Source organism: Gigantopelta aegis, chromosome 7 (assembly GCF_016097555.1).
Source record: "Gigantopelta aegis isolate Gae_Host chromosome 7, Gae_host_genome, whole genome shotgun sequence".
Taxonomy (NCBI): Eukaryota; Metazoa; Mollusca; class Gastropoda; order Neomphalida; family Peltospiridae; genus Gigantopelta; species Gigantopelta aegis.
The window spans coordinates 32,009,840-32,036,798 of NC_054705.1; the positions used below are offsets into that span (position 1 = coordinate 32,009,840).

The 26,959-nt window shown below is 36.3% G+C and overlaps 1 protein-coding gene across 3 annotated transcripts in view; it reads right to left on the bottom strand.

Moving 5' to 3' along the window:
* The window catches only part of LOC121376970 (proline-rich receptor-like protein kinase PERK2), a 29,491-nt gene extending 5,107 nt beyond the window's left edge, over positions 1–24,384 (bottom strand). Inside the window, exons 1-6 of one of the 3 annotated variants that reach the window (XM_041504782.1) lie at positions 24,119–24,384; positions 20,267–20,407; positions 17,760–17,986; positions 10,143–10,319; positions 2,807–2,901; positions 2,046–2,383 (exon numbers count right to left, since the gene is read on the bottom strand). In XM_041504782.1, coding sequence (XP_041360716.1) covers positions 2,046–2,112 — 67 coding nt within the window. In that variant the 5' untranslated portion in view covers positions 2,113–2,383; positions 2,807–2,901; positions 10,143–10,319; ... (1 more) ...; positions 20,267–20,407; positions 24,119–24,384. Of the gene's footprint in view, positions 1–2,045; positions 2,384–2,806; positions 2,902–10,142; positions 10,320–10,705; positions 10,863–17,759; positions 17,987–20,266; positions 20,408–24,118 lie in introns of those variants that run through there. The other 2 variants (XR_005958564.1, XM_041504783.1) reach the window with 2 other exon arrangements.
* Positions 24,385–26,959: the final 2,575 nt, after the last annotated feature.

Consider the following 26,959-nt stretch of genomic DNA (forward strand, 5'->3'; position numbering starts at 1 on the left):
TAAAATGGTCAAACTAATGACATTTACTAACTGGCATTTCAAGGGCTGAAAGGAAAGGAAATGTTTTATTTAACGACGTACTCAACACATTTTATTTACGGTTATATGGTTAAGAACCACACAGATACCGAGAGACGAAACCCATTGTTGCCACTTCATGGGCTACTCTTTTCGATTAGCATCCAGGGATCTTTTATATGCACCATCCCACAAACAGGATAGTACATACCGGGATGCAGATGAGTCGGCCTCTGTACGTTTTGTCCACTGTTGAACTCGAGACGATTCGTCCACAACCAAAAATTGTTCTTGGACAATTCGTCCACTATAATTTTTATAGTTAATTTAGAACTTGGCAGCGGAATGGAGATAATATCGTTGTTTATTGGTTGGTTTCTTCGTATGACATCATGTTATGGCATTTTTGACATAAATGACGAAATCATAGTTTAGTTACTATCTTTGTTTTCTAAATAGTATGTCAGAATTATACTTTATAGGTGTAATTGAAGAGCAGTTTGAATAACAACATATCAACTAAGTACAACATATCAACTAAGTACTATAATGGACACAGACAGACAATAACAAGTTGATAGTGCCACTAAAATTTAGTTTGTTTCATATGCTATAGTAGTTTACCACAAAACGAAAATAACTAACAATTTCAATGGCTAAGAAATATCGTTTTAGATTTATTGGTCTAAATGTTGTAATCGAGTGGACGAATTGTCCGAGGTGGGTGGACGAATTGTACGGTGGACGAAACGTCCAGAGGATGAACCGTCTGGAAAGCGTACTAGTACATACCACAGCCTTTATTACACCAGTTGTGGAGCACTGGCTGAAATGAGAAATAGCCTACATTGGGCCCACCAACAGGAATCAATCGTGCACAAGGCGAGCACTGTACCACTGAGCTATGTTCCGCCCCTTTCAAGGGCTGTGTCATATTCTGACTAGCATGGATAAAACTGGCCTTGATGCTACACAAATATGGTGTGTCCTACAACAGTTTGCTCTGAATGTGAACATAAAACCCTATGACCTGACCTACATAAATATATTGGTACCAGTATTGGGGTATCGCAGATCAGTGTTTACAGAATTTATTTTCTTGCACTAATCTAAGATTGATAAGGTATGAGAATTAACTCCTCTTTACAGAAGAAAAGGGAGAATTGTTTTGGGTTGGGGTTTTTTGTGGGGGTTTTTTCAAAGATGAAGTGAACATTCATTAATACATTTATTAATGTTTGGTTATGTTTCTCATTTATTTGGAAAAGTTCCAAGTTGCACACTGAGTCTGAATCGTAATATTTCAATACCTAAGATAGTATTAAAAAACTGATAAAAGTTAAAAGTTTGTTTTGTTTAAAGGTCAACGTTTATCAAAAACTTTGAGAGCTTAATGACCGTAATTAACATTTCTGCACTAAATTAAACAACTGCATATGCGCACCATGTGTCTGTGCTGTTACCTTCACATAACTAGATTTTTCTTCATATAAAAATTATTCAAAGTTTTCAAATTATCATTTTAATACTGCATAAAGACACTTGGAAAGTATTAAGAACTGTTTGATATAATTATATTTTTCATTCCTGCAGTATTAGTCTATGAAATGGTGCAAATAATACCATAATGACTTAAATTGATATTGATAAATACCTCTATTACTTAAACTAACTATTTACTATTAAGTTTCCACAAGTATATTATAAATATCAAACTTATCTTCTCAAACTATGCAATATTTTTTATACTTGCTTATACTAGTAATCAATTTTGCAATATTATATCTCTGGTAACAGGACAGACAAATGGATAACAGCAAAGACAAAATATATCGTTTTGTAACAAGATATTCAGTAAAAGAGCAACTCGAGAATTATTTGTAAGTTTTAAATCATATCTTTCTTCAAGGTTAATATGGATGATGCATGTTCATATTTGGTATATTATGCACGCCATTTTTTACAACACCACCTGCAATTGTGAATATATAATGACAATATTTTATTTATATCCTCCAGTCCAATACCTGGTAAACCAACAAAGCGCTGGCGTTGTCGGCCGGCCTGCAGTGACCGGTCTTCATCTTGCTGCATGTCTGGTTTCAGCGGTTGTGAAGACGGTCGGCTTGGTTTGACTGGTTGGCCGCCCGGGGGGGGCGGTTGCCTTCTGATTGTGAACAGCTGCCTTCCGGGCTGGACATGTAGACGAGTTGGCCGGTGGGGCCGGTGGGGCCGGTGGAGCCGGTGGGGCTGTGTCTAAGTCGTCTGGTTCCGTCGTGGGTGTGGTCGGTTCTGTTGGGGCAGGTGCCTCTTCGGTCCTCTTCACAGTCCCTGAGGTGGCGGCGTTGGGCGGCAAAGCAGAACCCTAGATATAAATAAAATTATACGCATCAGTAAATAAAAATAAACTCCCCCACACAACAAGATATAAATAAAATTATACGCATTAGTAAATAAAAATAAACTCCCCCAGACAACCAGATATAAATAAAATTATATGCATCAGTAAATAAAAATAAATACCCCCAGACAACAAGATATAAATAAAATTATATACATAGGTAAAATTATATGCATTAGTAAATAAAAATAAACACCCCAGACAACAAGATATAAATAAAATTATATACATAGGTAAAATTATATGCATTAGTAAATAAAAATAAACACCCCAGACAACAAGATATAAATAAAATTATATGCATAAGTAAATAAAAAATAAAGTATTCAGATGGAAGTTTACAAAGTTAAAAATATCTGTAACATAAAAACACTTTGTAATACTGACCGTTGACCCTAAATCACTGTTTGTGTGGAGATTATGATATTCACTTTCTGGGAACAAAATGGCTGTCACCTCTTTAAACATTTTGTCAATATCCTCTAAAAAGACAAACATCATCATGTATTAAAACATATTTTAACAAGCATACTGAGAGTACTGCTAAAACAATACAGGTCCCAGAGTCCAGACTCAATCTCTAATGATGTCACACACATACAATTTGTATGGCGTTGTCATGACGTTCACATCTCAGACTCTATTAGTTTCGAGTCTAAGACTCTAAAAGTTTTATAAGCACCAGACCTGGTCCCCTATGGGTTGGACAGGTAGGAAACTAGTAAGCTCACTAAAATGGTCAGACAAATGACATTTACTAACTGGCATTTCAAGGGCTGAAAGGAAATGTTTTATTTAACGACGCACTTGACACATTTTATTTATGATTATATGGCATCGGACATATGATCAAGGACCACACAGATACTGAGAGACGAAACCCACTGTTGCCACTTCATGGGCTACTCTTTTCGAGGGATCTTTTATATGCACCATCCCACAAAGAGGACAGTACATACCACAGCCTTTATTACACCAGTTGTGGAGTACCAGCTGGAATGAAAAATAGCCCAATGGGTCCACCGATGGGAATCGATTCTAGATAAATCGTGCATCAGATGAGCGCTGTACCACTGAGGTACGTCCCACCCCTTTCAAGGGCTGTGTCATATTCTGACTAGCATGGATAAAACTCGCCTTGATGCTACACAAATATGGTGAGCCCTGCAACAGTTTGCTCTGAATGTCAACATAAAACCCTATGACCTGACCTACATAAATATATTGGATGTCAAATATTTGTTAATTCTGACACCGAGTCTTCAGAGGAAATCCGCTACATTTTTCCATTAGTAGCAAGGTATATTTTATATTCACTATTTCAGACAGAACAGCACATACCATGGCCTTTGACATACCAGTATTGGGGTATTGCAGATCAGTGTTTAAAGAATTTATTTTCTTGCACTAATCTAAGATTGATAAGGTATGAGAATTAACTCCTCTTTACAGAAGAAAAGGGAGAATTGTTTTGGGGGGGGGGGGGGGGGGGGGTTGTTTGGGTTTTTTTTTTCAAAGATAAATTGAACATTCATTAATACATTTATTAATGTTTGATTATGTTTCTCATTTACCCATTTTTAATATATTCGCAATAAAAAGTCGCGTTTTTTCCATCGCTAGCCAAAACGCCTGTCGACTCCAAGACCTAAGCCACGTGACCCTGTAACGCGCTAACCGGCATAACATGATAGCGTAATTCACAGCCTTTCAGACATTTTACTGGGAAGGTGGAACACGTGTATTTTTAAAATGCGAAAAAAAAATTCTATTGAATTGAATTGTATGGATGGAATGTTCTTTTGGAGATACATGTAGTTTTCAAATGTAAAATATGGTGAACCATTGTTTAGTGTTAGGATGTATCAAAGCAGCAATTTTTCCGAACTTTAACAAACCGACAATCACAAGGTTTGCTAATTGCAAATTTTTTTTTTTTTAAATGGCGAAAGAATTTTCGGTTTGGCGAAAAAATTTGCGAAAGATTTTTTCCCTACTCGATTTTTAGAACCAAACGAGTTCAACCAGTTTTGTTCAGTAGTGTACTGCCAGCTGCTTGTCGTAAAGCTAGTAAACGCAATTAAATAAAATGAAATACTGTTTAAGACATGTTGCATTGTTGATACTAAATGTTTGATTACTATCGACAAGTTTTACTTGTTACTAGTCATGTTTTGTCGTACCGGTTAATGTTGTAAATCTAGGTCACATGGTCGAGTTCATTTCCACGAAGTGGGTACGTTGGTAACAAATACATATTGTTTCTCACTTATATACAATCATTATTAGTTAAAACTTTCTACGTTTACAGATTATATTTCAAGCATATTAAATGGCAAACTTATAATTCATTTGTGCTATATCTACTGATATAATACTAACGCCGACATGATACATCCCGCCGCCCCTTGCACAGAAATACAAAACACTCGAAACCAGTGTGAAACTGAAAGAGCTTTTCCCCCCACTTGTGAAAGACTGTCGCAGTCCAGTGTTTTGATAGCAATTACATGAAGACGTTTCCTTTGTCTTTATTTTAGGCGACTGGCTATAATCTTGAGTTGGACACCATACTAATTATAATTCAGTTATAAATCATACCTGTAGGTTAGGGAAGCTAGTTACAAAACGAGGTCATGGGGTAGGGTATGATCAAGAGTTACACACTTTAAATTTTTTAAATTTTTTTTTTTTAACATAAAATAAAACAGCCAGTATATGGCCATTTTGTTTCTTAAAAATATTATTTTTCTATTAATTAGCAAAGAGATTAAAGATACATGCCTACAGGCCTGTGGCATTACAACGGTATCTGGAGGGGGGTAGCACAGTCTCGGGTGGGACGATAGAGTTTTATCTTTATATAAAGCAGAAAAGAAATAAGATAACCAAAATATGAACAGGAATAATGGCAAAACGACCTGATACCTAAATTTATAATGTTGGTAAAATCAATGCCAGTGATAGGAAAAGAAGGAAGTGGGTGGGAGAATTGTTAAATAACTTCAGAGGGGTAAGTATTGTTATCATTACAAAACATAACGCGGGCAGGGTTACAAAAAAAAAAGAGTCAGATCTTAATTGTTGAAAGTCTCCATAATTGGATATTTATAAACTACTTTTGTCATTTTAAAATTATTTTGATGTCTTATCATATTTTTAAAAAAATGTAACAAAAACAAAAGGGTACTGGGTCCTGTTCTGGGCCTCATTTATTCCAGTATTTTGCACGCATATCTCGAAAGCTCAGATACTGAATGATAAAAGTTGTTAGGCTATTAAATATGTAAACATTATGTACCAGTACTTACATTTCACACTTTTGGTGCAAAAATATATGTATAGTGTATATCTTAGTCCGGTGAATCTTTTGGGGAACATATATATCGGATAAAAATTCACTTGTTTCTTTCAAATTACAGAGAAAGATACAATTTCTATCATTATCTGATGCATACAAAAAGTAAAATTGTCTCTTTTGTGATATACATGTATACCACTTGTGGTGCACTGACTTCAATGAGCCCATGGACGGGGATCAATCCTAGATTGACCACACATCACACGAGTGCTTTACCACTGGGCTATAGCCGGCCCTACACATATTACAAGACGTCAACTGAATAATAAGTACATTTTAGCATATACTATATTATCATAAAGAACTAGGTTAAAAATAAAATCTTTTGACTGAAATGCCAATATGTTACTCAGTGATAGAAATAAGCAAAATTTTCCACTTGTCCACAGGACAAGTCTGGTGTAATTTTCACTTGTCTGCCTGAATTTTCACTTGTCCACAGTACTTACCTTTATTATCTCAGTTAACCTCCATGGTCATTTAAATTTGATTTGTTGGTTTACAGGCAATATTTTTCAATATGGCAGAATGGAGGAAGGAATAAAAATATAAATGACTTTCAGATTATATTTATTGGGATTTATTAGCAGCATTCTCTCAAAGCCAGAGAGGACGGAATAAAAAAAAACCCTTAAAACTACAAAACTTATTATTTATTGATATACATGTTCATTGTTTAAGCCATATGTTTTTGTAACAGTTTCATGCATTCATTCTGAACTCAAATTTATCCATTTTTATTCAGTACAAAATTAATGTAATATGAACCTTTTGAATACTGCAGGTGAGATATCTCAACTAAGTTCATAATTTAAAAAAAATTATAAAATTAATTTTAACTCAATTATAAAACAGAACTTTTTTTGTACTATTTATAACATCTGATATTTTAGATATTAATAATTAAAAATTAAATTAATCATAAAGATTATTCTACACTTTCTGTTTTCAAACAAGAAAATAAAATAAAATAATAAAAATGGAAATTGTTCTTGGCACTTAATTTAAATGCATTTCGTAATTAAGGTCAAGGTTGATAACAAAACTAAAAGCTATTATTAAAATATAATATAATGTTGCTACCTTACTTTGTTCAGTATGATGCATCACATACTGTTTTTGTGCTACGAAAATGATCAAAGGTTGAGGTATTTCCATAGTAACCTAATATCGTACAGATCATTTTTCATGGAAATACCTTTTTTTGCAACTTAAAATTTAAAACTTTAATTTGATTGGTTTTAAATTTATGTAACACAAAAAAAGTATTTTTATATATTTTCATTTTCAAGGTCCCTTCTCGGCCTTTCCATGTTTGTTTTCTCGACACGCGAGGCAAAACATTTTATTTTTGTTTACATGGTTACATGGTATCGGAGCCACGATCGTCCATTCTCCCACGAGGAAAGATATCTCCGTTGCCGTTTGTTGGCATCATACTGTTGATCTCTTTTCCGTTTAGTGCTACTGTCTTTGGTTGGCTTTGGTTTCGGTGTTACACCTAACCAGCTTTCCATGTTTACGATACTGAGTCGTACACTAACAGCTATCTAAATTGACCTGATTTTCGCAGGAAAGATGCGCGTCAATAGTACCGTTCGCTGCATTTAAAAATGATAACGGAAACCAAACAAAATCGCGAAATACATGTTTTTCAGCCCAAAATTTTCACTTGTCCAACGGAAAAGCTCAAGCCATATTCTGCTTGTCCGTGCCAAATCTCACTTGGCTCGGACAAGCGGACAAGCCTTATTTCGAATGCTGTTACTGGCGAATACATATTTAGATGGGTGAAAGAAATTGAAGATTGGCGAACAAAAATAGCAACCCAGGGCTAGCCCTGTGGAAGTGGTTCTTAAACCGAACCTGTGTGTAATGGAAAGGACTATCACGATGGGATAGGATCTGCAGTGACCACTTCATCCCTGGTGATTACGACAATTATTTAAGGTGGTCGATAAATATGACACCTATTTTTTAAAAACATCTTTTCCAAGCCTGTATCGCCACCGGCACGTTCTACGATTGTGCATAATACAGCAAACATGAAACCACGACGAGCAGGAGCTAAACTAGAGCTCAAAAGGGGGTTGGGGAGGCGGAGAGGGTACCAGAGCAGGGGCAGCAGTGTAAAAAATAGTGGTACGGCTCGAGGTTGCCACTCTTCTTTTAAATTCAGTTGAGAAGGACATTTTCACAGATACAACAAATATAACCCACAAACGTGCCTCTTTTAAAAGTGGTATGGCTATGCGACGCCCCTGCAGTGGTGTAGGGAGGAGGCCCACGGGAACTCGCCCCCACCCCCACCCCATCAAACTTATTTTTAAAACTATTAAATTTTATAAAATCATACAGACACATGTATATATATATATAGTGTGGGTTGTACCCCCACCCCATCCCAATATAAAATCTTGCCTACGCCAGTGGAGGGTACCAAGCCTAGAAGTATAACAAATATGGGGCCAGTATTTTATAATTAAATACACAAGGTTTGTATATACAGTCGAACCTGGTCTAACGGTCACCTGTACATAACGGTCACCTGCCTATAACGGCCAAAATAAATCTCCCCCAATGTATTTCCTTCCTTATTTGACCTGTACCTAATGGTCACCTGTCTATAACGGCCAGCTGTCACTCTTTTTCACCCAAAATCACAGGTTGAACCTGCTATAACGGTCACAAGATGATCGTTGTGAAGACATTTTTTTTGTTTATTTTTTTCACCCTGGTTATGTCTTTACTTTTTCAATCATCTTAAAAATTATAAATTAAATGTGTTTATATGGCCATGGCTGTAGCTTTGGGTTTATTTTCCGTCAAAGTAAAGTTCCATTGTAATTCTCTGATCGTAAGTGAAAAACAAACGGACACTCAGTAACTTCTGTGACACGCAGTTACTGGTGGTGTAATTCGATTGGTTCTCGGCATCCTCACTGAACAGTAGACGACTTCCCATTGGCTGTACATAATGTAATCTGTAGGTACGGCCACTTTTGTCAGGTCCCATGGGTGGCCGTTATATTCCATGTTTGACCATCTATCATAATTAAATACAAACTTTATATGTGTGTGTGTGTGTCGTTTAAAGTCCCGTTCAGCTACCGTTAATTTACTAGCAGAAATACTCTGTCGACACCGTATGCCTTCTATTCCGGACTTCGGATGCAAATTCAAGAACAAAAGAACAGTTCGTTTAGTAATTAACTGTCTACACTGGCGCGCGATCTACATCGGCATGCAATCATACCCCTACTGTCTGCCAGTGGTCACCTGTTAAACAATGATGGCAGTTTCCCAGTAATTAGGACACCCCAGAAAGTGTTATGAAACAATTGTGCCTCTTTGAAAGCTTAATAAACGATGAACAACACCTGTAGTAACGGGTGTAGGTAACAAGATAAATCGTATTATTATTTGCATGTGTTCATACCTGCATTGCACCATACCGATCTGTCTAAAACAATAAATTCAGATCCCTATTTTATTAGACTAGATGTACAAATGTGATAAGACCAAAATGTCCAAACTAGTGTCCGTTAAGAATCAGCTGTTTTTCGAAAAATCATTCTTTGCCGTGAGCATGTTGACCTACTAACAGAATGCCGGTTGCTACGTAACAGGTCTGATGCAGCTCAAATCGACTAAGCAGTGGGTTTTTTCCTCAAGCCTTTTACAAAAAGTCACTTTATTAATAATCGGGATGGTATTTTGTTTTTTGTTTTTTAATACGGAAATATTTATGTATTTTTTTTAATATACTGTGTAATAATAATGTGCCATAAAGGTTGACCTTTAATGACACCACTAGAGCACATCGATTTATCAATCATTGGCAACACAAACTTAACTTTTTTTATATGTCTCATAACGTGTCTAATTTCGTCACTAAATTTCCTGCCCTCTGCGGAGGAGCCGACATGGGTCGACATCTGTGCCCATGACAGGCGTGCACTACAACAGCTTGCTCTGAATGTGCACGTTAAGCCCGATGACCTGAACTGAATAAATTTCTCAAAAGTGCTTCTCAATTTTTAATAAATATTTCCTGCCAGATTAAAATCTGAGAAGCAGATCTTGTACTCCAATGTTAAAAATTAATTTTGAGTCTAGTTTTTGGTGACCCCCCACCCCCATTCTCATTCCAGCTAGTGCACCACAACTGGTATATCAAAGGCTGTGGTATGTGCTATCCTGTCTGTGAGATGGTGCATATAAAAGATCCCTTGCTGCTAATGGACAAAAATGTAGTGGGTTTCCTCTCTATGACTGTCAAAATGACCATATGTTTGACATTGATTAATAAATCAATGTGCTCTAGTGGTGTCATTAAATATTTTTTTTTTTACAAGATACCTGATTTGAGTTTCTTCTCTATCACTGAAATGAGATGCTCAATTGTCACCACTGTCGGACTATCATCTGTATTTGTGTAACAACTCTGCTGTGTTCCTCTTGCCAAGTTAATGCTAACTCCACCAGTTGGAAGAGTTCAGCTAGTTCATCATATGAAAAGTTTAGACTCTTGGCCGCCTGCAAAATGGAACAAGATATTATGAGTGTTCTAGCTAGGCATATGTCATGGCACTAATTTAATTGTAACTCAGTATCGCTCGCTTGATGTGTGGTCGGACCAGTATGCAAGATCGTTCTGTCTATGTCGGACATTCCTGTTCGATACCATACATAGACAGAAACACATACCAGCTGTTTTGCCACATTATCAATTGCATGAGTTGATAGTACACAAGAATATTATACCATGAGACTGTGTAGTGGTCAAGTGGTATAAATCTTTCGCACTATAAACCAGTGCAATAAATAGCATGACAAAACAAATGGTATGTGGTGCTGTGTTTATTACATCCAACATTTCTCTATTACAATTAACAAACGTTCAATAAAATAACACAACTTACTTCGTCTGGAAAGTTGGTTGGTTAATTTTATGGAATTGACTAAATGCTGAGCATCCTGGTTAGGAACATGTCATTCCCGGCTAGGGACATGAAAAAGTACTACACATGCAGTATTTTGTATCACACATGTTAAATTTTTTTTTTTTAATTGCACGGCCAAAATTGTCTTTATCGCTATATAGTAAGATTAAATGGGTATGTAATAAATGTACTCATAACGGGGAAAATAAAAATCATAATTCATGCATTGGTTTAACGTACTAAATATGACGTCATCACGATTTGGCAAAGCACACACGATGACGTCACATAGTCTAAAGTGTTTGTCTGTAACCTCACCGTGATGCAGGGGTGTAACATTCTCTTTGAGAATGGCCAATACAGCATAACTCCCCTTTGGGGGCACCTTGATGGCCGTGAGGTGCATCCCGCAATGCTGGATGATGGGATCCTGGTGGTTGAGTTGGAACATACCTGCGGGTATGTTTTCTGGCAACAAACCACTTTGGCCTGGAGTTCAGCCAGATGGGTGGTCATGCAGGAAGGCCCGACCTGATCAATCGGCTATTCACGCCAAGCTCGAGAGCAAACAATCTTTGTTTTGTTTATATTGTCAAGAACAAACACTGTTTGATTTATCGTTTGTATTTGTTGCTCTAGGGGCGGTGGCTAGGGTCAATTGGGTGATTTATTGTGTGTTTATTGCCCAAGTATGTCAACCATGTATGCCTGGCATGGGTGCCTGCTGGTTATCTGCAGCGTCATGTTCACTTGTTGGACTCCGTGGTGGGTGGGGGCATGGTTGATGAATCACATGACCTTAATTATGGATCATTAAAAAAACACTGTAATTTAAGATGGGACCCCGAAAAGTGTCCACACCGAAGTTTCGGACACTTCTTCATCTGATAAAAGAGTCCACGACTATATCGACTTTGAAGAAATCAGAAGTGGTTTCTTCTCTAGCTTGGCCAAGGTTCCATGTCATTGAATCTTCAGATGATGGAGCCTTGAAAAAATTGTCACCTTCTGCTGTACAAAAGGGTCTCGACGGCTTGGCCAGTGAACCTAAAAGCGTTAAAAAGGCTTCGAAATGGTTCATTGCTGGTGGAATGCTCTGCAGAGTCATTCAAGATGCCTTTTGAAATCAACGATGTTGTGCAATATTAAAATCAAGGCAAGTGCACATTCATTCCTCAGGGCTCGAACTTAACGGCAGCAACTGCCGTCGGTGATATATAAATTGCCGTCGATTGGGAGCATCACCAATGGCACTTTTGTGTCGCCGGATAAAAATTACTGCCGTCGGTAAAGCTCCTCACCGACGACAAAAATTTAATGTATAAACGTGTATGAACATTATCTGCCAGTATTTAACACGGACGTTTGGGTCCTTGTGGGAGTTAATGGGCGTTTAGTTAGTACCACACGATGGAACAATATTTAGTCATGCGCGTACCCTGTGTTGTATAATATACGTTCTCACTGCATTTTGCTTCCTCACTTTCGTGTTATGCCGCCCCTTTTCACGTTTGGCAGCCCCATTTGGTTTTGTGCGCCTCTCTTTATTTTTCGGCATCCTGTTATAATTTACAGCACCCAGCTCTGCTATTTCAAAATGCACACTTTTATTAACACTGCAAAACATCAATCAGTCTATACACTGGACATCAAAGGAAACAAGCCGCAGTGTGTACGAAAGTGCAACTAACGAAAAACTTCTGTAGCTTACGACAGTTACCATAACGTAATTTAACACTACTTTTTAACAGCCTCTGTTGTGTCCCATACCAGTATCCATTTGTATGTTTAATACACACAATAACAGTTATATTTTATTTTAGTAATGAAAACATTTTATTTTTATCGTTTCGGCAATCTCAGACTGAAAAAATTACTTATTTGGCGCCAAATTTGTCACGTGATCAAAACAGTCATTCTGTCTTTTGTGTCCAACTCGTATCTGATATTTTAACATCAACTGCTGATTTAATTGGTTGTAACTGATGATTTATACTTACAGTACTGTCATTTGTTTATTCAGCAATTCCTTATAAAATATTAGAAACATTTAATAAAATAAAAAAAAGAGTTGTTAATATATACATATATATTTTTTTGGGGGGGGGGGGGGGGGGGAGAGGGAGATATCACCGCTTATAAAAACGAAAGCGTAGTGTTCATTATTAAAATCATTTATCTTGGGTGCCAAATAAAATATACACTGCCTTTACAACGAAACTTTTTATCTGCTGGCAATATCAATGCGATCGATTCACTCGATGAAGATGGAAATAAAAAGAACAGAAAAATGTTATCCCACAGTAGCGGATCACTTAAAAAATGTCTTTATTATTTTTCAGATATCTTAAAATCTTTATTAAAATAATATTAAAACTTTGATCGGTTTAGCAAAACGAATACCCGTGAATGTCACACCGACACTCTGTTTTAACTGAACTACGTTTTAACTAACAGTGCACAAAAAACAAGGCAGCTTGTACATCGTACTAACTTTTCAGTACCAGATACCGAGGGGCAAAATATGGGATAGGTATTTCTACAAAGTCAAGCAACATACAACGATATACGGTAACCAAACATGGTTGTTGTTTTTGGGTTTTTTTGCTTTTCAGTTTTTTAGTTTGCTGTTTTATTTAAGTGGTGGGGTGGGGGGACGCGCAACCATCCTCCTTTAGTTTTCGCCCAACGAGAACACTGTATACAATTTAATGTCATCCATAGATCAATTTTTCATGTCATATTCACCGAAAACTTGGGCAACTGCATCTCAGAAACACCAGGTTCCGTTAAATGTTAGCTTATGTCAGTAGTCCATGATTCCATTTATAATAAATTCTTGTTTATTGAAGTTTATCAACATAAACTGAAGAAATTTGACTACATGTACATACTGTATGATACAGAAAAATAACCTTTGTGAAATTCATTATCAGTTATTGAATCATTTACCTGAATCATCTTTGATGGTTCTTTTGAATATTTTTAATAACATCTGGATTTCTGGTAACTTTCCTTCTGATTGGAGGAAAGCAATTATTATTCCTATTCCCAAGCCTGGTAAGGATCCAGCTAATCCTACTAGTTATCGCCCTATTGCTCTGACAAGTTGCATTTGTAAAATCATGGAACGAATGATCAATCGTAGACTTGTCTGGTATCTTGAATCCCATAAATTGCTTACTAACGTGCAATGTGGGTTCAGATCTAGACGTAGCACGGTTGATAATTTTGTTAGATTTGAAACATTTTGTAGGGAAGCTTTTATCCATAATCAGCACTTGGTTTCGGTGTTTTTTGATTTGGAGAAAGTTTACTATACCACGTGGAAATATGGGATTTTAAACGACCTCCATGGCATGGGCCTTAGAGGTCGACTTCCAGTTTTTATTTCACAGTCCGGGTGGGGTCGACTTTATCTGACATTCACCCACAGGAGATAGGTGTGCCTCAAGGTAGTATCCTGTCTGCGACTTTATTTTCTGTGAAAATTAACAGCATCACCCAGTGTTTAACACCTGGTGTTGATTGCTCGTTATATGTCGACGATTTTCAGATTTGCTATAGATTGTCCAATATGAGTATCATTGAACGTAAGTTGCAGCTTTGTTTGAATAAACTTCATTAATGGGCAACTGACAATGGCTTTAGATTCTCAAAGGCAAAAACAGTTTGTATGCATGTCTGCCAGAAAAGAGGTCTCTATTTAGATCTAGTTTGTTTTTGGACAAAAATCCAATTCCAGTTGTGGAGGAGACTAAATTTCGGAGGGTTATATTTGACAGGAAACTATCTTTTGTGCCCCATCTTAAATATGTTAAACAGAAGGGCTTGAAAGCTCTCAATATTTTAAAAGTTATTGGTAATACGGAATGGGGAGCAGACCGCAAGGTTATGCTTCGTCTGTATACAGATCTCTTGTGAGGTCAAAACTTCATTATGGGTGCATTGTGTATGGGTCGGCATGCAAGTCTTACTTGCAGACGCTAGATCCTATACACAGCCAGGGACTTAGGCTTTGTTTTGGTGCATTTAGAACATCTCCTGTAGAGAGCTTGTACGTTGATGCACACGAACCTTGTTTGGGAGCTAGACGTGCAAAGTTTCTCTGCAGTATGCTACCAAGATTAAATCATTACCAACATATCCTAAACATGATGCGGTATTTTATAATAAATATATGAAGTTGTTTGATGCAAGACCAAATGTTGTTCGTACATTTGGTCTGCGCATTAAGCGTTTTTGTCGCTTTCCAACATTGATTTATCACTTTGGAAACTCCTTCATATTTTGTTTTACCACCTTGGAGTATTACACCACCTAACATTGTGTTTGATCTTGCACATCTGAAGAAAGATCGTACAGATGCTGTTGTGTACAAGCAATTTTTCATGGAAATTCAAGACAGGTACCGTGATTACATTTCTGTGTATATAGACGGATCACGGGATAGGAATTCTGTGGCTTGTGCTACAGGTTTTCCCATTAGACACAATACTTTGATACTAGGATTTTAATCAGGGTAAGGCCCTGATATTTTTGCACCGGAAGTGTCAAGTTGTAAGTACCGGTACATTATAGCCAGTCACCCAAATCTGTCCTGGACTGGGCGTCTGGCTTTCCAGACGACAGACCCAGACAGACATGCTCGAAACCTTCGTGGTATAGGAGCATGTTAAAACTTATCCATCCATCCAGTCACCAAAAATAAAGACAAAGGAAACGTCTTTATTAGTTTATATCTTACTGCTATCAAAACACTGGCGTGTGATACTCTTTCACAAGTGGAAAAAAGTTGGCATCAGGGGTAATGAAAAGGCAGATTCTGCTGCCAAGTTTGCTTTGCCTCATGCCAGGGTTGGTGTACCGTATACTGATTTTAAACATACATGTAGTATCAACCAATATATTTTTTCGACTTGGCAACATGATTGGGACGGTGCAGTTGCGAACAAGCTTCATGCTATCAAGCCAGTCTTGGGAGAGTGGCAGTCCTCCTATAGGCAGTGCAGGAAGGATGAAATTGTCTTGTCATCCCGCATCGGTCATACTTACTTGACCTATTCATTTATCTTGAAGAACGATCCTCCACCTCAGTGTGAACACTGTCAGTGTACTCTGATATGGTACGCCACATTTTGGTGGAGTGTAAGAATCTTAAAGAAACTCAAAAAGATCTATTTGGCCAACGTAATGTGATGGAATCATTTCGATTCCATCCCGAATTTGTTTTACAATTTTTACGTGATACTGTCTTTTATTCTACATGGTTCATACAGGCAAGGACCCATAAAATTCAAGCACTTTTCAAGGACTTTTCAAGGACCTACCTTATGTTTTCAAGGACCATAAATACAAACCTTAACCAGCCTTTTCGAATAATATTTTTTAATAGAAAATGTATATAGCATTTATCCCGGAATGGGCCGAGTACATTCGGGTCGCGGAACGTCGCGAGTGCTGGAATGAAAGTGCGAACACGGAAGTAAAAATGCTAAATTTCTTTCGAGATTGTTCCGTAATTTCTGGTTAAAATGATGCACTAGTCACACTGACATGAAATTCAAGCATTTTTCAAGGACTTTTGCACTTTTCATTTCAAACTCCTAAATTCAAGCACTTTTCAAGACCGTGCGAACCAATATGTTCTAAATTTTAATTGTATCTATCTGTGATATTTGTATTTTTGCTCAGTTCTTTACACTGTGTTTTTATTTACCTGTTGAATTTTTAACTTGATGATGTTCATTATTTGCTTGCATTTACCATAGTTAAATTAGTTTGACACCCAATAGCCAATATAGCCAATGTATTTTTCGTGCTGGGGTGTCGTTAAACATTCATTCATTCATTCATTCTGATTTCAGTGTTAAACTTAAAATAAAATGGTAGTTTAAATGCAATTCATTATAGATTTTTTTTTACAGAATATATAGAACTTTGGGTTTTGAAAATTATCTGTGAACTGTGAATTAAAATATAAAGTTAAAGCAATGCCCAGAACAGTAAAGTAGTTTACACCATTTCTATATACATGGACGGGTACCCATTGTAGGCTATATCGAAAATAAAGGCTTTAAAGAGACTAGTAATAAATAGAATAAGAAACTCGGTACCAGTTACTATCAAATTTATGTCGTCGTGAAATAATGTTCACTATAGCTAGCGATAAGTGAAAATTATAAATTGATAATAACTGGTAACTCGTTTATTATCCTCTATATCTCACCCAGGGTTCTCCATTTGTAAGAAACGATCCTGCACACTTTATTCTGATGACATACGTAACAAACTGTCAAACTGAAGCATTATTATATTGCTATTTATCCTATAATTTACAATGATATCAATGTCATACACCCAATTATTGCATGTGACAATTTAGTGTATTAACCGTGTTAATAATGGTATGGAAATAATGTTATTTATCCTATTAACACTTCCAAAATAACATTTTCATTCGATATTTAGTAAATGACAGCACTAAAGTCAGTAATATGATGTCATCACGATTAGCACAAATTACTTTGACGCCAAACACTTTTAAGTAAATCTTATGAAAATGTTACACTTAGGTATACACGTCTTGATGGTTTGTAAACAAATGACCCATTCACAGCAACACATTATTACCTAGAGACCTTAAAAATGGTCACTGAGAATTTGCTACTCGTGTTTTTTTAATATGTAAAATATCAACCTCGTCTAGTTAATCTGTATTTGCCTCGACAAATACCGATTTAATGTAGACTCAGTTGATATTTTTCATATAAAAAAAAAAAAATTGTGACGAATCCTCTACTGCGTTAGCTCTGGGTAAGCAAAACAATTCGCTAAATTATCTTTAAATATGCAAAATCCACTGTTATTTTTCAACAAAAAATACCAATTACTACATGAAACGTTTTTGCTAAAAATCAAAATAAAATTTGCCAGTTGTTCCTGAAATTTGCAATTGACGAATTTGGCGAGTGACAGAGCTAGCCTTGCTCTATGTATGTAATTTACAGCTTTTATTCTCTAATGTTATTACCTCATCTAACTCGGATTTGTAGTTTTCCTTCAGATCGAAAGCGCTTTCAAATAGCTGTCCTGTATACAATGCGCTGAAAAGTCGAACTATCTGTAGAATGTCGTCGTCTCTGCCAGTATAATCGACACCCTCTTTTTCATCGTAAATTTGTTTTGCTGTTCCAAAATCTAAAAACTTTATATCTAGTTTGCCTGAACTTGTGTTTTTCTGTATCATCACGTTTCCAGCTGAAAAACAAAACGTTGAAAAAGACAATACATTTTAAATAAGATTTTTTTTTTTTTTTTTTTTTAAACCTGTATAATTTTAAGTTTTTAAGCATTATGAAACATAATGTTAATAGGCAGATTCACGATTACTCAACGATACGGTCTGGTGCCAAAGTTAAAACACTGTTTGACATACAGCGACAAGGTGCCAAGTGAGTTATGACAATAAACAAGTCGGGGTCTGTTGTGTTATTTTGTTTCTGAAATCGGATTAGATCCAGAATATTGCTGAAAAGTCAAATTATCTGTAGAATGTCGTCGTCTCTGCCAGTATAATCGACACCCTGATTTTTATCATAAATTCGGTTTGCTTTTCCAAAATCTAAAACCTGTATAACTTTTAAGTTTTTAAGCATTAAGAAACATAAAAAGAAAACAACAACAACATTAGTACGTTCTAAAGATACTTCAACTCGTGTAACATTAAAAAAAAAAAAAGGTATCGTAAATTAAAAAAAAGTTTCTTGACAAATTACAGGCCCTAATCTTGTTGGCGAAATTAGTGTTGTTTTTTTTGCTGAAAGTTGGCTCAAGTTGCCGAGTTATTAGCAGTAGTGAGAAGTTGAAGTAGCCGTAATATTCTGGATCTAATCCGATTTCAAAAACGAAATAACACAACAGATCCCGACTTGTTTATTGTCATAACTCACTTGGCATCTTGTCGCTGTATGTCAGTGTTTTAACTTTGGCACCAGACCGTATCCTCGAGTAATCGTGAACCTGCCTATTAACAGAAAATGGTTTCTGCGCATGCGCACTGTAATGTTTGATTGATTTGATAAAATAATGGTTTATCTTGTTCAATTTATTATCAAAATCAACCAAATAATGTTAATACTCATGCCAGTTTCTGCTGTGAACAGATTAAATACATGTCGTAGTCTAATGTTGACATTCTTCAGATACACCTGTAAATGGGCTATTGTTTTTTAGAGTGATGCGTGTCGCGCCACGTGCTGCGACCAGTCAAGTGTTGTTAATCATCACCCACATTCAATTCAGTATTGCCACAAAAAAACTAATTAATACTTTAATTTTAACATAACGACACATTATAACTATTTAATAATATCACGTTTTTAACCTTCTGACTACTGCAGGCGAGATATCTCGCCCGACGTCACGTCAGTCGATATACTGTACACTGTATACAGTGCATTCCCCAATTCATATTTCCCGCCGTTTTGCACACGACACTCACCGGAAACGGAAATATAATTAAAGAAAAAAGATTTTTTTTCAAAATGGTGGTTTTTGTTTTGATTTTTTTCAATTGAAAATACCTTGAAATTTTTAGTTCAAAAAGTGATTTTCGGCAAGTATTTTCGCTTGACAACAATGGCGGCACGTCGCGGTAATTTTCAGGGATCGATAGCTGATTGTAACAGCTAATTTGATAATAAATTTGATCGTTTTACCAACAACGAAAATTACCAAATATTGCAATATGAATCGTAGTTCGGGTTTTAAAAAAAATTCTGGTCAAAAAACCACTGTTATCGGGAATAATGGACATAAATACTGGACAGCTGGCCACAAATGCCCGTAAGTAAACGCAACTTTTTCAATTTTTTGCCTAATTTTAATCACCATTAGCCGATCTAAAATAATAAAAATTACAAAAAAAGACACGAAAATAATACTTACCGATTCATATATGAACTTTATTTCATGTATTTATGAAACATTTAAGTGAATATATGTGAGTAAAAATTATAAACTTTACCCACTCAACGAGGTTTTTGTTAAAAATTAATCCAGTAGTCTAAAGGTTAATGAAACATAGAACTGTTTAGTTTAAATTTTATTACCAGAAGTAGTAGTTTATATTGAAATATTACGATTAGAAAAACGAGTGTAAAATTCTGAAATTCTCCGATAGAATGTGCAAACTGGCGAAACGTTACAAAATGTACTGATAAATGTTCACTTTGCCTATTTTTATCAAACGTCTCCCCTTTCTTCTTAAGTCATTTCTCATACTTTTTCAATTCTAGATTATGGCCCGAATTATCATCAATTAGAGTAAAGATTAAATTTACTTAGTAATACATGAGAACAAAATAAACAAACAGTACCATATTGTTTTTGGTGCAATAATCACTTTATATTTTCGCATTTTAACCTGGCCAAACGGAACTTTAATTACATTAGGTGATAATGTGATAGTGGTACTCAATTTCAAGCCCTGTTCAATACATACAACGATCAGATAAAAAACTTTAAAAGATGACTTACCGTGAAGATCTCTGTGAGTCCAGTTTTCATCGTGCATTGTTTTAACTGCACTCAACAATCCTTTGTAAATATACAGACAAAATGGCCGACGATATGGTTCAGGGATTGTATGGTTTTCTATGATGTCGTTCAATGTAATTGCTAGAAGGAAGAATAAAAAGAAAGAAATGTTTTATTTAACAACACACTCAACACATTTTATTTACGGTTATATGGCATCGGACATATGGTTATGGACCACACAGGTATATTGAGAGAGGAAACCTACTGTTGCCACCTTCATGGGCTACTCTTTTCGATTAGCAGCAAGGGATCTTTTATATGCACCATCTCATAGACAAGAGTAGTACATACCACGGCCTTTGATATACCAGTCATAGTGCACTGGCTGGAATGAGAAATAGACAAATGGGCCCACCGATGGGGATTGATCCCAGATCGACCGCATACCGAGTGAACGCTTTACGAGAGGGCTACGTCCCGTCCCTGAAGAATAAAGGAACTTAAATCAACAAATAACATTAAAGTGTAAAGAAGCAGACTGTAGATGCTTCTCAAAATGTACAATAAGCTTTGTAATAATTAATGTCACAAGTAATCTTGCGCTTTCCATCTAATCTATTTTGACTACAAAAGTTTGGAGTTGTCTGCCTTTAAACACTGCATCTTTTTGCTGCTGTAAGTGGCTGCATACCAAAAGTACTGTTGCTCGAGGCGGATCTAGGGGAGCCCCAGGGGCCCAGCTCCCCCCTAAATTTTGCGATAGTTATAATTTTATTATATATTAATTTTCTTTTTTTTTATGATCCCCCTCCAAACCTTCCCCAAAGTTTCCTTGGCATTCCATCTCATGTCACTGGGTCCCCACCCCCCTAAATGGATTTTCTGGATCCGCCACTGGTTGCTATCATTTAATAACAAAAATAACAAGTAACTTCAAATCAATGGGTTGTCTAAACACTAAAGTTTGCTTTGTTTAACAACACCATTAGAGCACATTGATTTATTAGTCATTGGCTGTTGGATATCAAACATTTGGTAATTTTGACACGTAGTCTTAGAGAGGAAACCCTGCTACGTTTTTTCATTAGTAGCAAGGGATCTTTTATATGCACCATCCCACAGACAGAATAGCACATACCACAGCCTTTGATATACCAGTCATGGTGCACTGGCTGGAATGAGTAATAGACCAATGGGCCCACCTGGAGGGGATCGATCCCAAACCGACCGCTCATCAAGCAAGTGCTTTTTTTTGGTTTAACACCAGAGAACATTCACTCTTTTTATATTATTATGCACTTCTCAGTCAGGGCAGCACATACCACAGCTTCTCATATACCAAACATGGGGCACTGGTTGGGATAGGGGAATGGGGAAAATCCAATCAGAGCTAGGAGCAAAGGTCCACGGAGAGAATTTGATCCAGTGACTCAAGTACTGCAGGATATTTCCCAACCCAGACTATTAAAGGGACATTCCTGAGTTTGCTGCAAATTTAAAGATGTTATATTGACTAACAGAGACTTTTTAACGATTGTAATTACACATGAAATATATTTGTCTGCATAAAATATTAATGGCTGTATATTAAACGTGTTTCTGATCGTTCTAATATTTATACTAGGTTAAATTTAATTTTATTTCCTAAAATAAAAAATTTCCCTACGTATGAAATTATTTGGCAAAATCCAGTTTGGGCTTCTTACAAATATTAAGACGACCAGAAACGCATTAAATATACAGACAATGATATTCTAAACAAGAAAATATATTTAATATGTAAGTTTAATAGTAAAAATATGTTATCAGTCGGAAACATCTTACAATGCAGTAAACTCAGGATTGTCCCTTTCAAAACACTAATTTACCTTTTGTTGTTCTGCTTGATCCCAGTGGGTTATTGCTAGGACAGGTTAAGATGGATAACAGCAATCACCATCCCTGTTGCCAAGTGTGTTGCGGACAGAATCATAAATTGTAAGGCTTGATGTACATAAGCTCATGGACTTAAAAGATTTTAACCTTTCATTTAAATATTAATTTCGCTCTAGCCAGTGAACCACGACTGGTATATCGAAGGCTGTGGTATGTGCTATCCTGTCTGTTGGGTAGTGCATATAAAAAGATCCCTTGCTACTAATGGAACAATGTATGACTGTATCAACATGATATGTTTGACATCCAGTAGCTGAGGATTAATACGTCAATGTACTCTAGTGGTGTCGTTAAACACAACAAACTTTATTTTAAGTATTAAAGGGATATTCCTGAGTTTGCTGCAATTTTTAAGATGTTATCGACTAACAGAGACTTTTTAACGATTGTAATTGCATATCAAATATATTTTTCTACATAAAATATCAGTGGATGTATATTAAACATGTTTCCGATTGTTCTGATATTTGTACTAGGTTAAATTTCATTTTATTTCCTAAAATATGTTTTTTTCATACGTACGAAATTATTTGAAGGCAAAATCCAGTTTGGGCTTCTTACAAATATTAAGACGATCAGAAACACATTAAATATACAGACACTGATATTCTAAACAAGAAAATATATTTAATATGTAAGTTTAACCATAAAATATTTTATTAGTCGGAAACATCTTACAAGGCAGAAAACTCAGGAATGTCCCTTTAAGCATCTGAAACAGGAATAGATATTTTAAGAATATACATTTTAAAATAACGTTTTCTACATTATTGCATAATCTGCAGAATTTGTTTATAAATGAAAATGCTGAACTATTTTACTACTAGTTTAGTTGTTTAATTAATACAAGTGATTTTGAGTTGATTTATGCATAAGGCAGGTAACCACATTGAATCTGGAAAAGAGGTGCATAAATATTCCTTCTCCTTGCATTATCTTTCTGGGTAATTCTTACCACACAGGCGGAGCAACTTGGTTGCTATCTGTGTTCTATACTATTTTATTCTCTTTGCAGCCAAGCAATTCAATCTTCTGACTACTGCAGGCGAGATGTCACGCCAGTCGACATACTGTACACTGCATACAGTGCATTCCCCAAATCATATTTCCCACCATTTTGCACACGACACTCACTGGAAAAGTTTTTTCTTAACAGGAAACAGTTTAGTTTACAATATGCTAGCTTTTGTTTGTTTTTCAGTGGAAAATAGCTTGGAATTTTTAGTTCAAAAAGTGGTTTTCGGCAAGTATTTTCGCTTGACAACAATGGTGGCACGTCGTGGTAATTTTCAGGGATCGATGGCCGATTGTGACAGTTAATTGACTTGATAATAAATTTGATCGTTTTACCAACAACGAAAATCACCAAATATTGCAATATGAATCGTAGTTTTTTTGTTTTGTTTTTTTAATTCAGGTCAGAAAACCACTGTTAACGGGAATAATGGACATAAATACTGGACAGCTGGCCACAAATGCCTTTAAGTAAACGTGTCTATTTTTACTTTTTGCCTAATTTTAATCACCATTAACTGATCTAAAATATCATAAAAATTACAAAACCCCACGAAAATAATACTTACCAATTCATATATGAACTTTATTTTATGTATTTATAAAACATTTAAGTGAATATATGTCAGTAAAAATTATAAACTTGTACCCACTCAACGTGGTTTTTGTCAAAAATTAATCCAGTAGTCTGAAAGGTTAAATTGCTAGTTGCATCTTTTTATTCCCAAATCTTTTCACTGCCGAGCATTAATTGCTACTCATCTCTTTCCCCTCTTGTGTTTGTAATGTTTTATTTGTGGTGCCTGGTTTCCTAGCTAGCCAAGTAACAATACCGAATTTGTCTAGGGCCAAATATTTTTTTTTAATTAAAACAATAATAATAATAATAAAAATTATTACCATCGAATAGTGCTTCCATGTGAAGATTTATGTAGTTATATTCTAGGTGAATTAGTAACAGGGAAGGGCAAATTCCAGTCTCGTTCAGGTCAAGCCAACATAAGACTTCATTTTCTCGAAATTCAGAAATCATCACCTGAAAGTCAACAAGGAAAACATAAAAACCAAATATATTATATTATCATCCATTAAAGGCTTTTGTAGGAGATATTGCTGGCACTATAATTTGCAATATTTCCTGCGACATTCTCCTAGGAGATATTGCTTCTTTTTGTTATGTCACTGTGTATGTTTCAGCACTAAACCTATCATTAGTGACGTGACGTCACACCACTGTCGTTATGCTAGTTAACAAGTTTACCGCTGCTAAATATAGTGGCATTCAACCCACATTACTGACATTGTTTACAATTGATATCAAAGGCCGTGGTATGTACTACCCTGTCTGTGGGATGGTGCATATAAAAGAACCCTTGCTGCTAATCAAAAAGAGTAGCCCATGAAGTGGCGACAGCGGGTTTCTTTCTCAACATCTGTGTGGTCCTTAACTAAATATCTGACGCCATAATAAACGTAAATAAAATGTGTTGAGTGTGTCATTAAATAAAACATTACTTTCTTTGTAGGAGATATACATGTAGCTGGCGCTATAATTTGCGATATCTCCTGTGACATTCTCCTAGGAGATGTTGCTTCTTTTTGTTACATCACACTGTATGTTTCAACGCTAAACCTATCATTAGTGACGTCACGCCAATGTCGTTCTGCTCGTTAATCTACCGCTGCCAAATATAGTGACATTCAACCCACATTACTGACACTGTTTACAATTGTCACAAATAAAACTAATGATAATGGATGATAAAGAATGTTAATGGATGATGTCTCGTTGATATATGACAAAATGTAGTGGGTTTCCCTCTAAATGCCTAATGACACAGGAGAATGATAATGAAAAGTGGCGAATGGAGGGCGGTAAATCGCAGTTTTTTAAAGCTGCAGTGTCTGGAATATTTTTATTATTTAAGCATTTAGAATAGATGATCCAGTTCTGTTTGGTACATAAAAGGCCCACCACATCGCTATAGTTTCGCAATGCTCGCTTATCTACATTATCTAGGTCAACTGCAAACCCAATGGCCAGCTTGTTTTTCTTCAATTAGGCCACACAAACAAAATCGTTTGTTTCCGGTCACCCGACCGACCCTAAATTTTGCCACCGACCCTGAACTTTTTTTTTTCTGCTGGGGTTGGGTGGGGTTGGGGGAAGCGCACATAGAAGTTGTGGTCGCGGATCGACAAAGCAGACGACAGAAGTACTCAAGTAGGATAACTCTTACACGTCAGTGTGTGTGTTAAATGGAGGTTGAGGGGTGTGGAGGGGGGGGGGGGGGGCGGGGCATCAGCAGCGATGTTTTTTATACACCCCACCCCACTTTTTGGCACCTTCTTACGCCGTGCCCTGGACCCAATCACTGGTGTTGTTAGAAACTGGACCCAGACTAGACATGCCTGGACGTTGAATGGATATGAGCATAACTAATTTGTTTGAAATTGGAATCATTAATCAGTGTTCTACGTTGCGACCAAAATGGTCGCCAATGCGACCAAAATGTTGGCGTGGCGACTGACTGAATTTATTATCGTCGCCATCTGGCGACTGACTCCAAAAACGTCTAAGTATTAAATTATTTGCCATATGTGCGTTCAGAGTCCTAGCAACGAAAACAAATGAAATTTGTTGACATCATTGTGCAGTCGGAACATTTCACTATTTACGAAGTTGTCCGATTGATCACTGTGAATTCCGTATTAATTGTCGGTACAATTCGGAACTCGTCGTTGATTTTAGTAATTTGGCGAAAACAATCCAGATACTTACAACACATTCATAAATGATACAAAATGAGTAGTGTCGCACTGTGGCGAGTAACATTTTAAGCTTGGCTAGTAAATTTTGTTTGTCCACTAGCCAAAGAAGAGTAAGTTATAAAACCGAGTGTAGAACACTGTTAATAACACGTGCTCTTATTAGGTACCACAGTAATTGGCGACACACGAGATCGCATGACACTACGGTAACGTATGTGGCGATTAAACGGCTTTTAATAAAAACTGCTAAATACTGTAGGCCTATAGAGGAAAATATATCGTATTATCGTAACTCCAGTCATCTCATACATTGTAGGTTTATTTTCCAAAAACAACAACGTGCGATCTCAATAAAACAATCAAGGATTTCTCGATACCACATGCACAAACTACAAGTCATCGCGTTTTTTTCCGCATGCAAAGGTGAAGGTCATTTGAAGAAGACATGGTACAATTTTCGTTGTTGGCTACTGCTTAGGCCTAGTACCCAAAATTTGTTAATATACACGGGTGTAGCCTGTAGGAAGATACCAAAAAGTGGGGTGGGTGGGTACACACACATATAAAATTAATATATAAACCATCGATGTTGCTACAAAGTACCCCCCTTCCCCGCTTCCTACGCCAGTGATGTATAGGCCTATCAACTGCTGAGCATGGGTAATGATTAAATAAACGGAATATTCAAGAATAACCACAAACATTAAACAGTTCACATTTATTTCAGTGTTTCAGTTAATTGGGAATAAATTAACTTGGGTGATTTTAGCATGGGTCCGTTCAGTAGGCTAATAAACATTAAAACTATAAGTCCGTCCCACAGGGAACGCCTTAGCCCGAGTACTCTGACTGTAAGAGAGTTAGACGGACATGTGAACATAAACACGCTCTCATTATTTATGTCCAAATGTCCGTCTAGCTCTCTTACAGTCAAGAGTACTCGGGCTAGGAACGCCTTTTTTATTACTA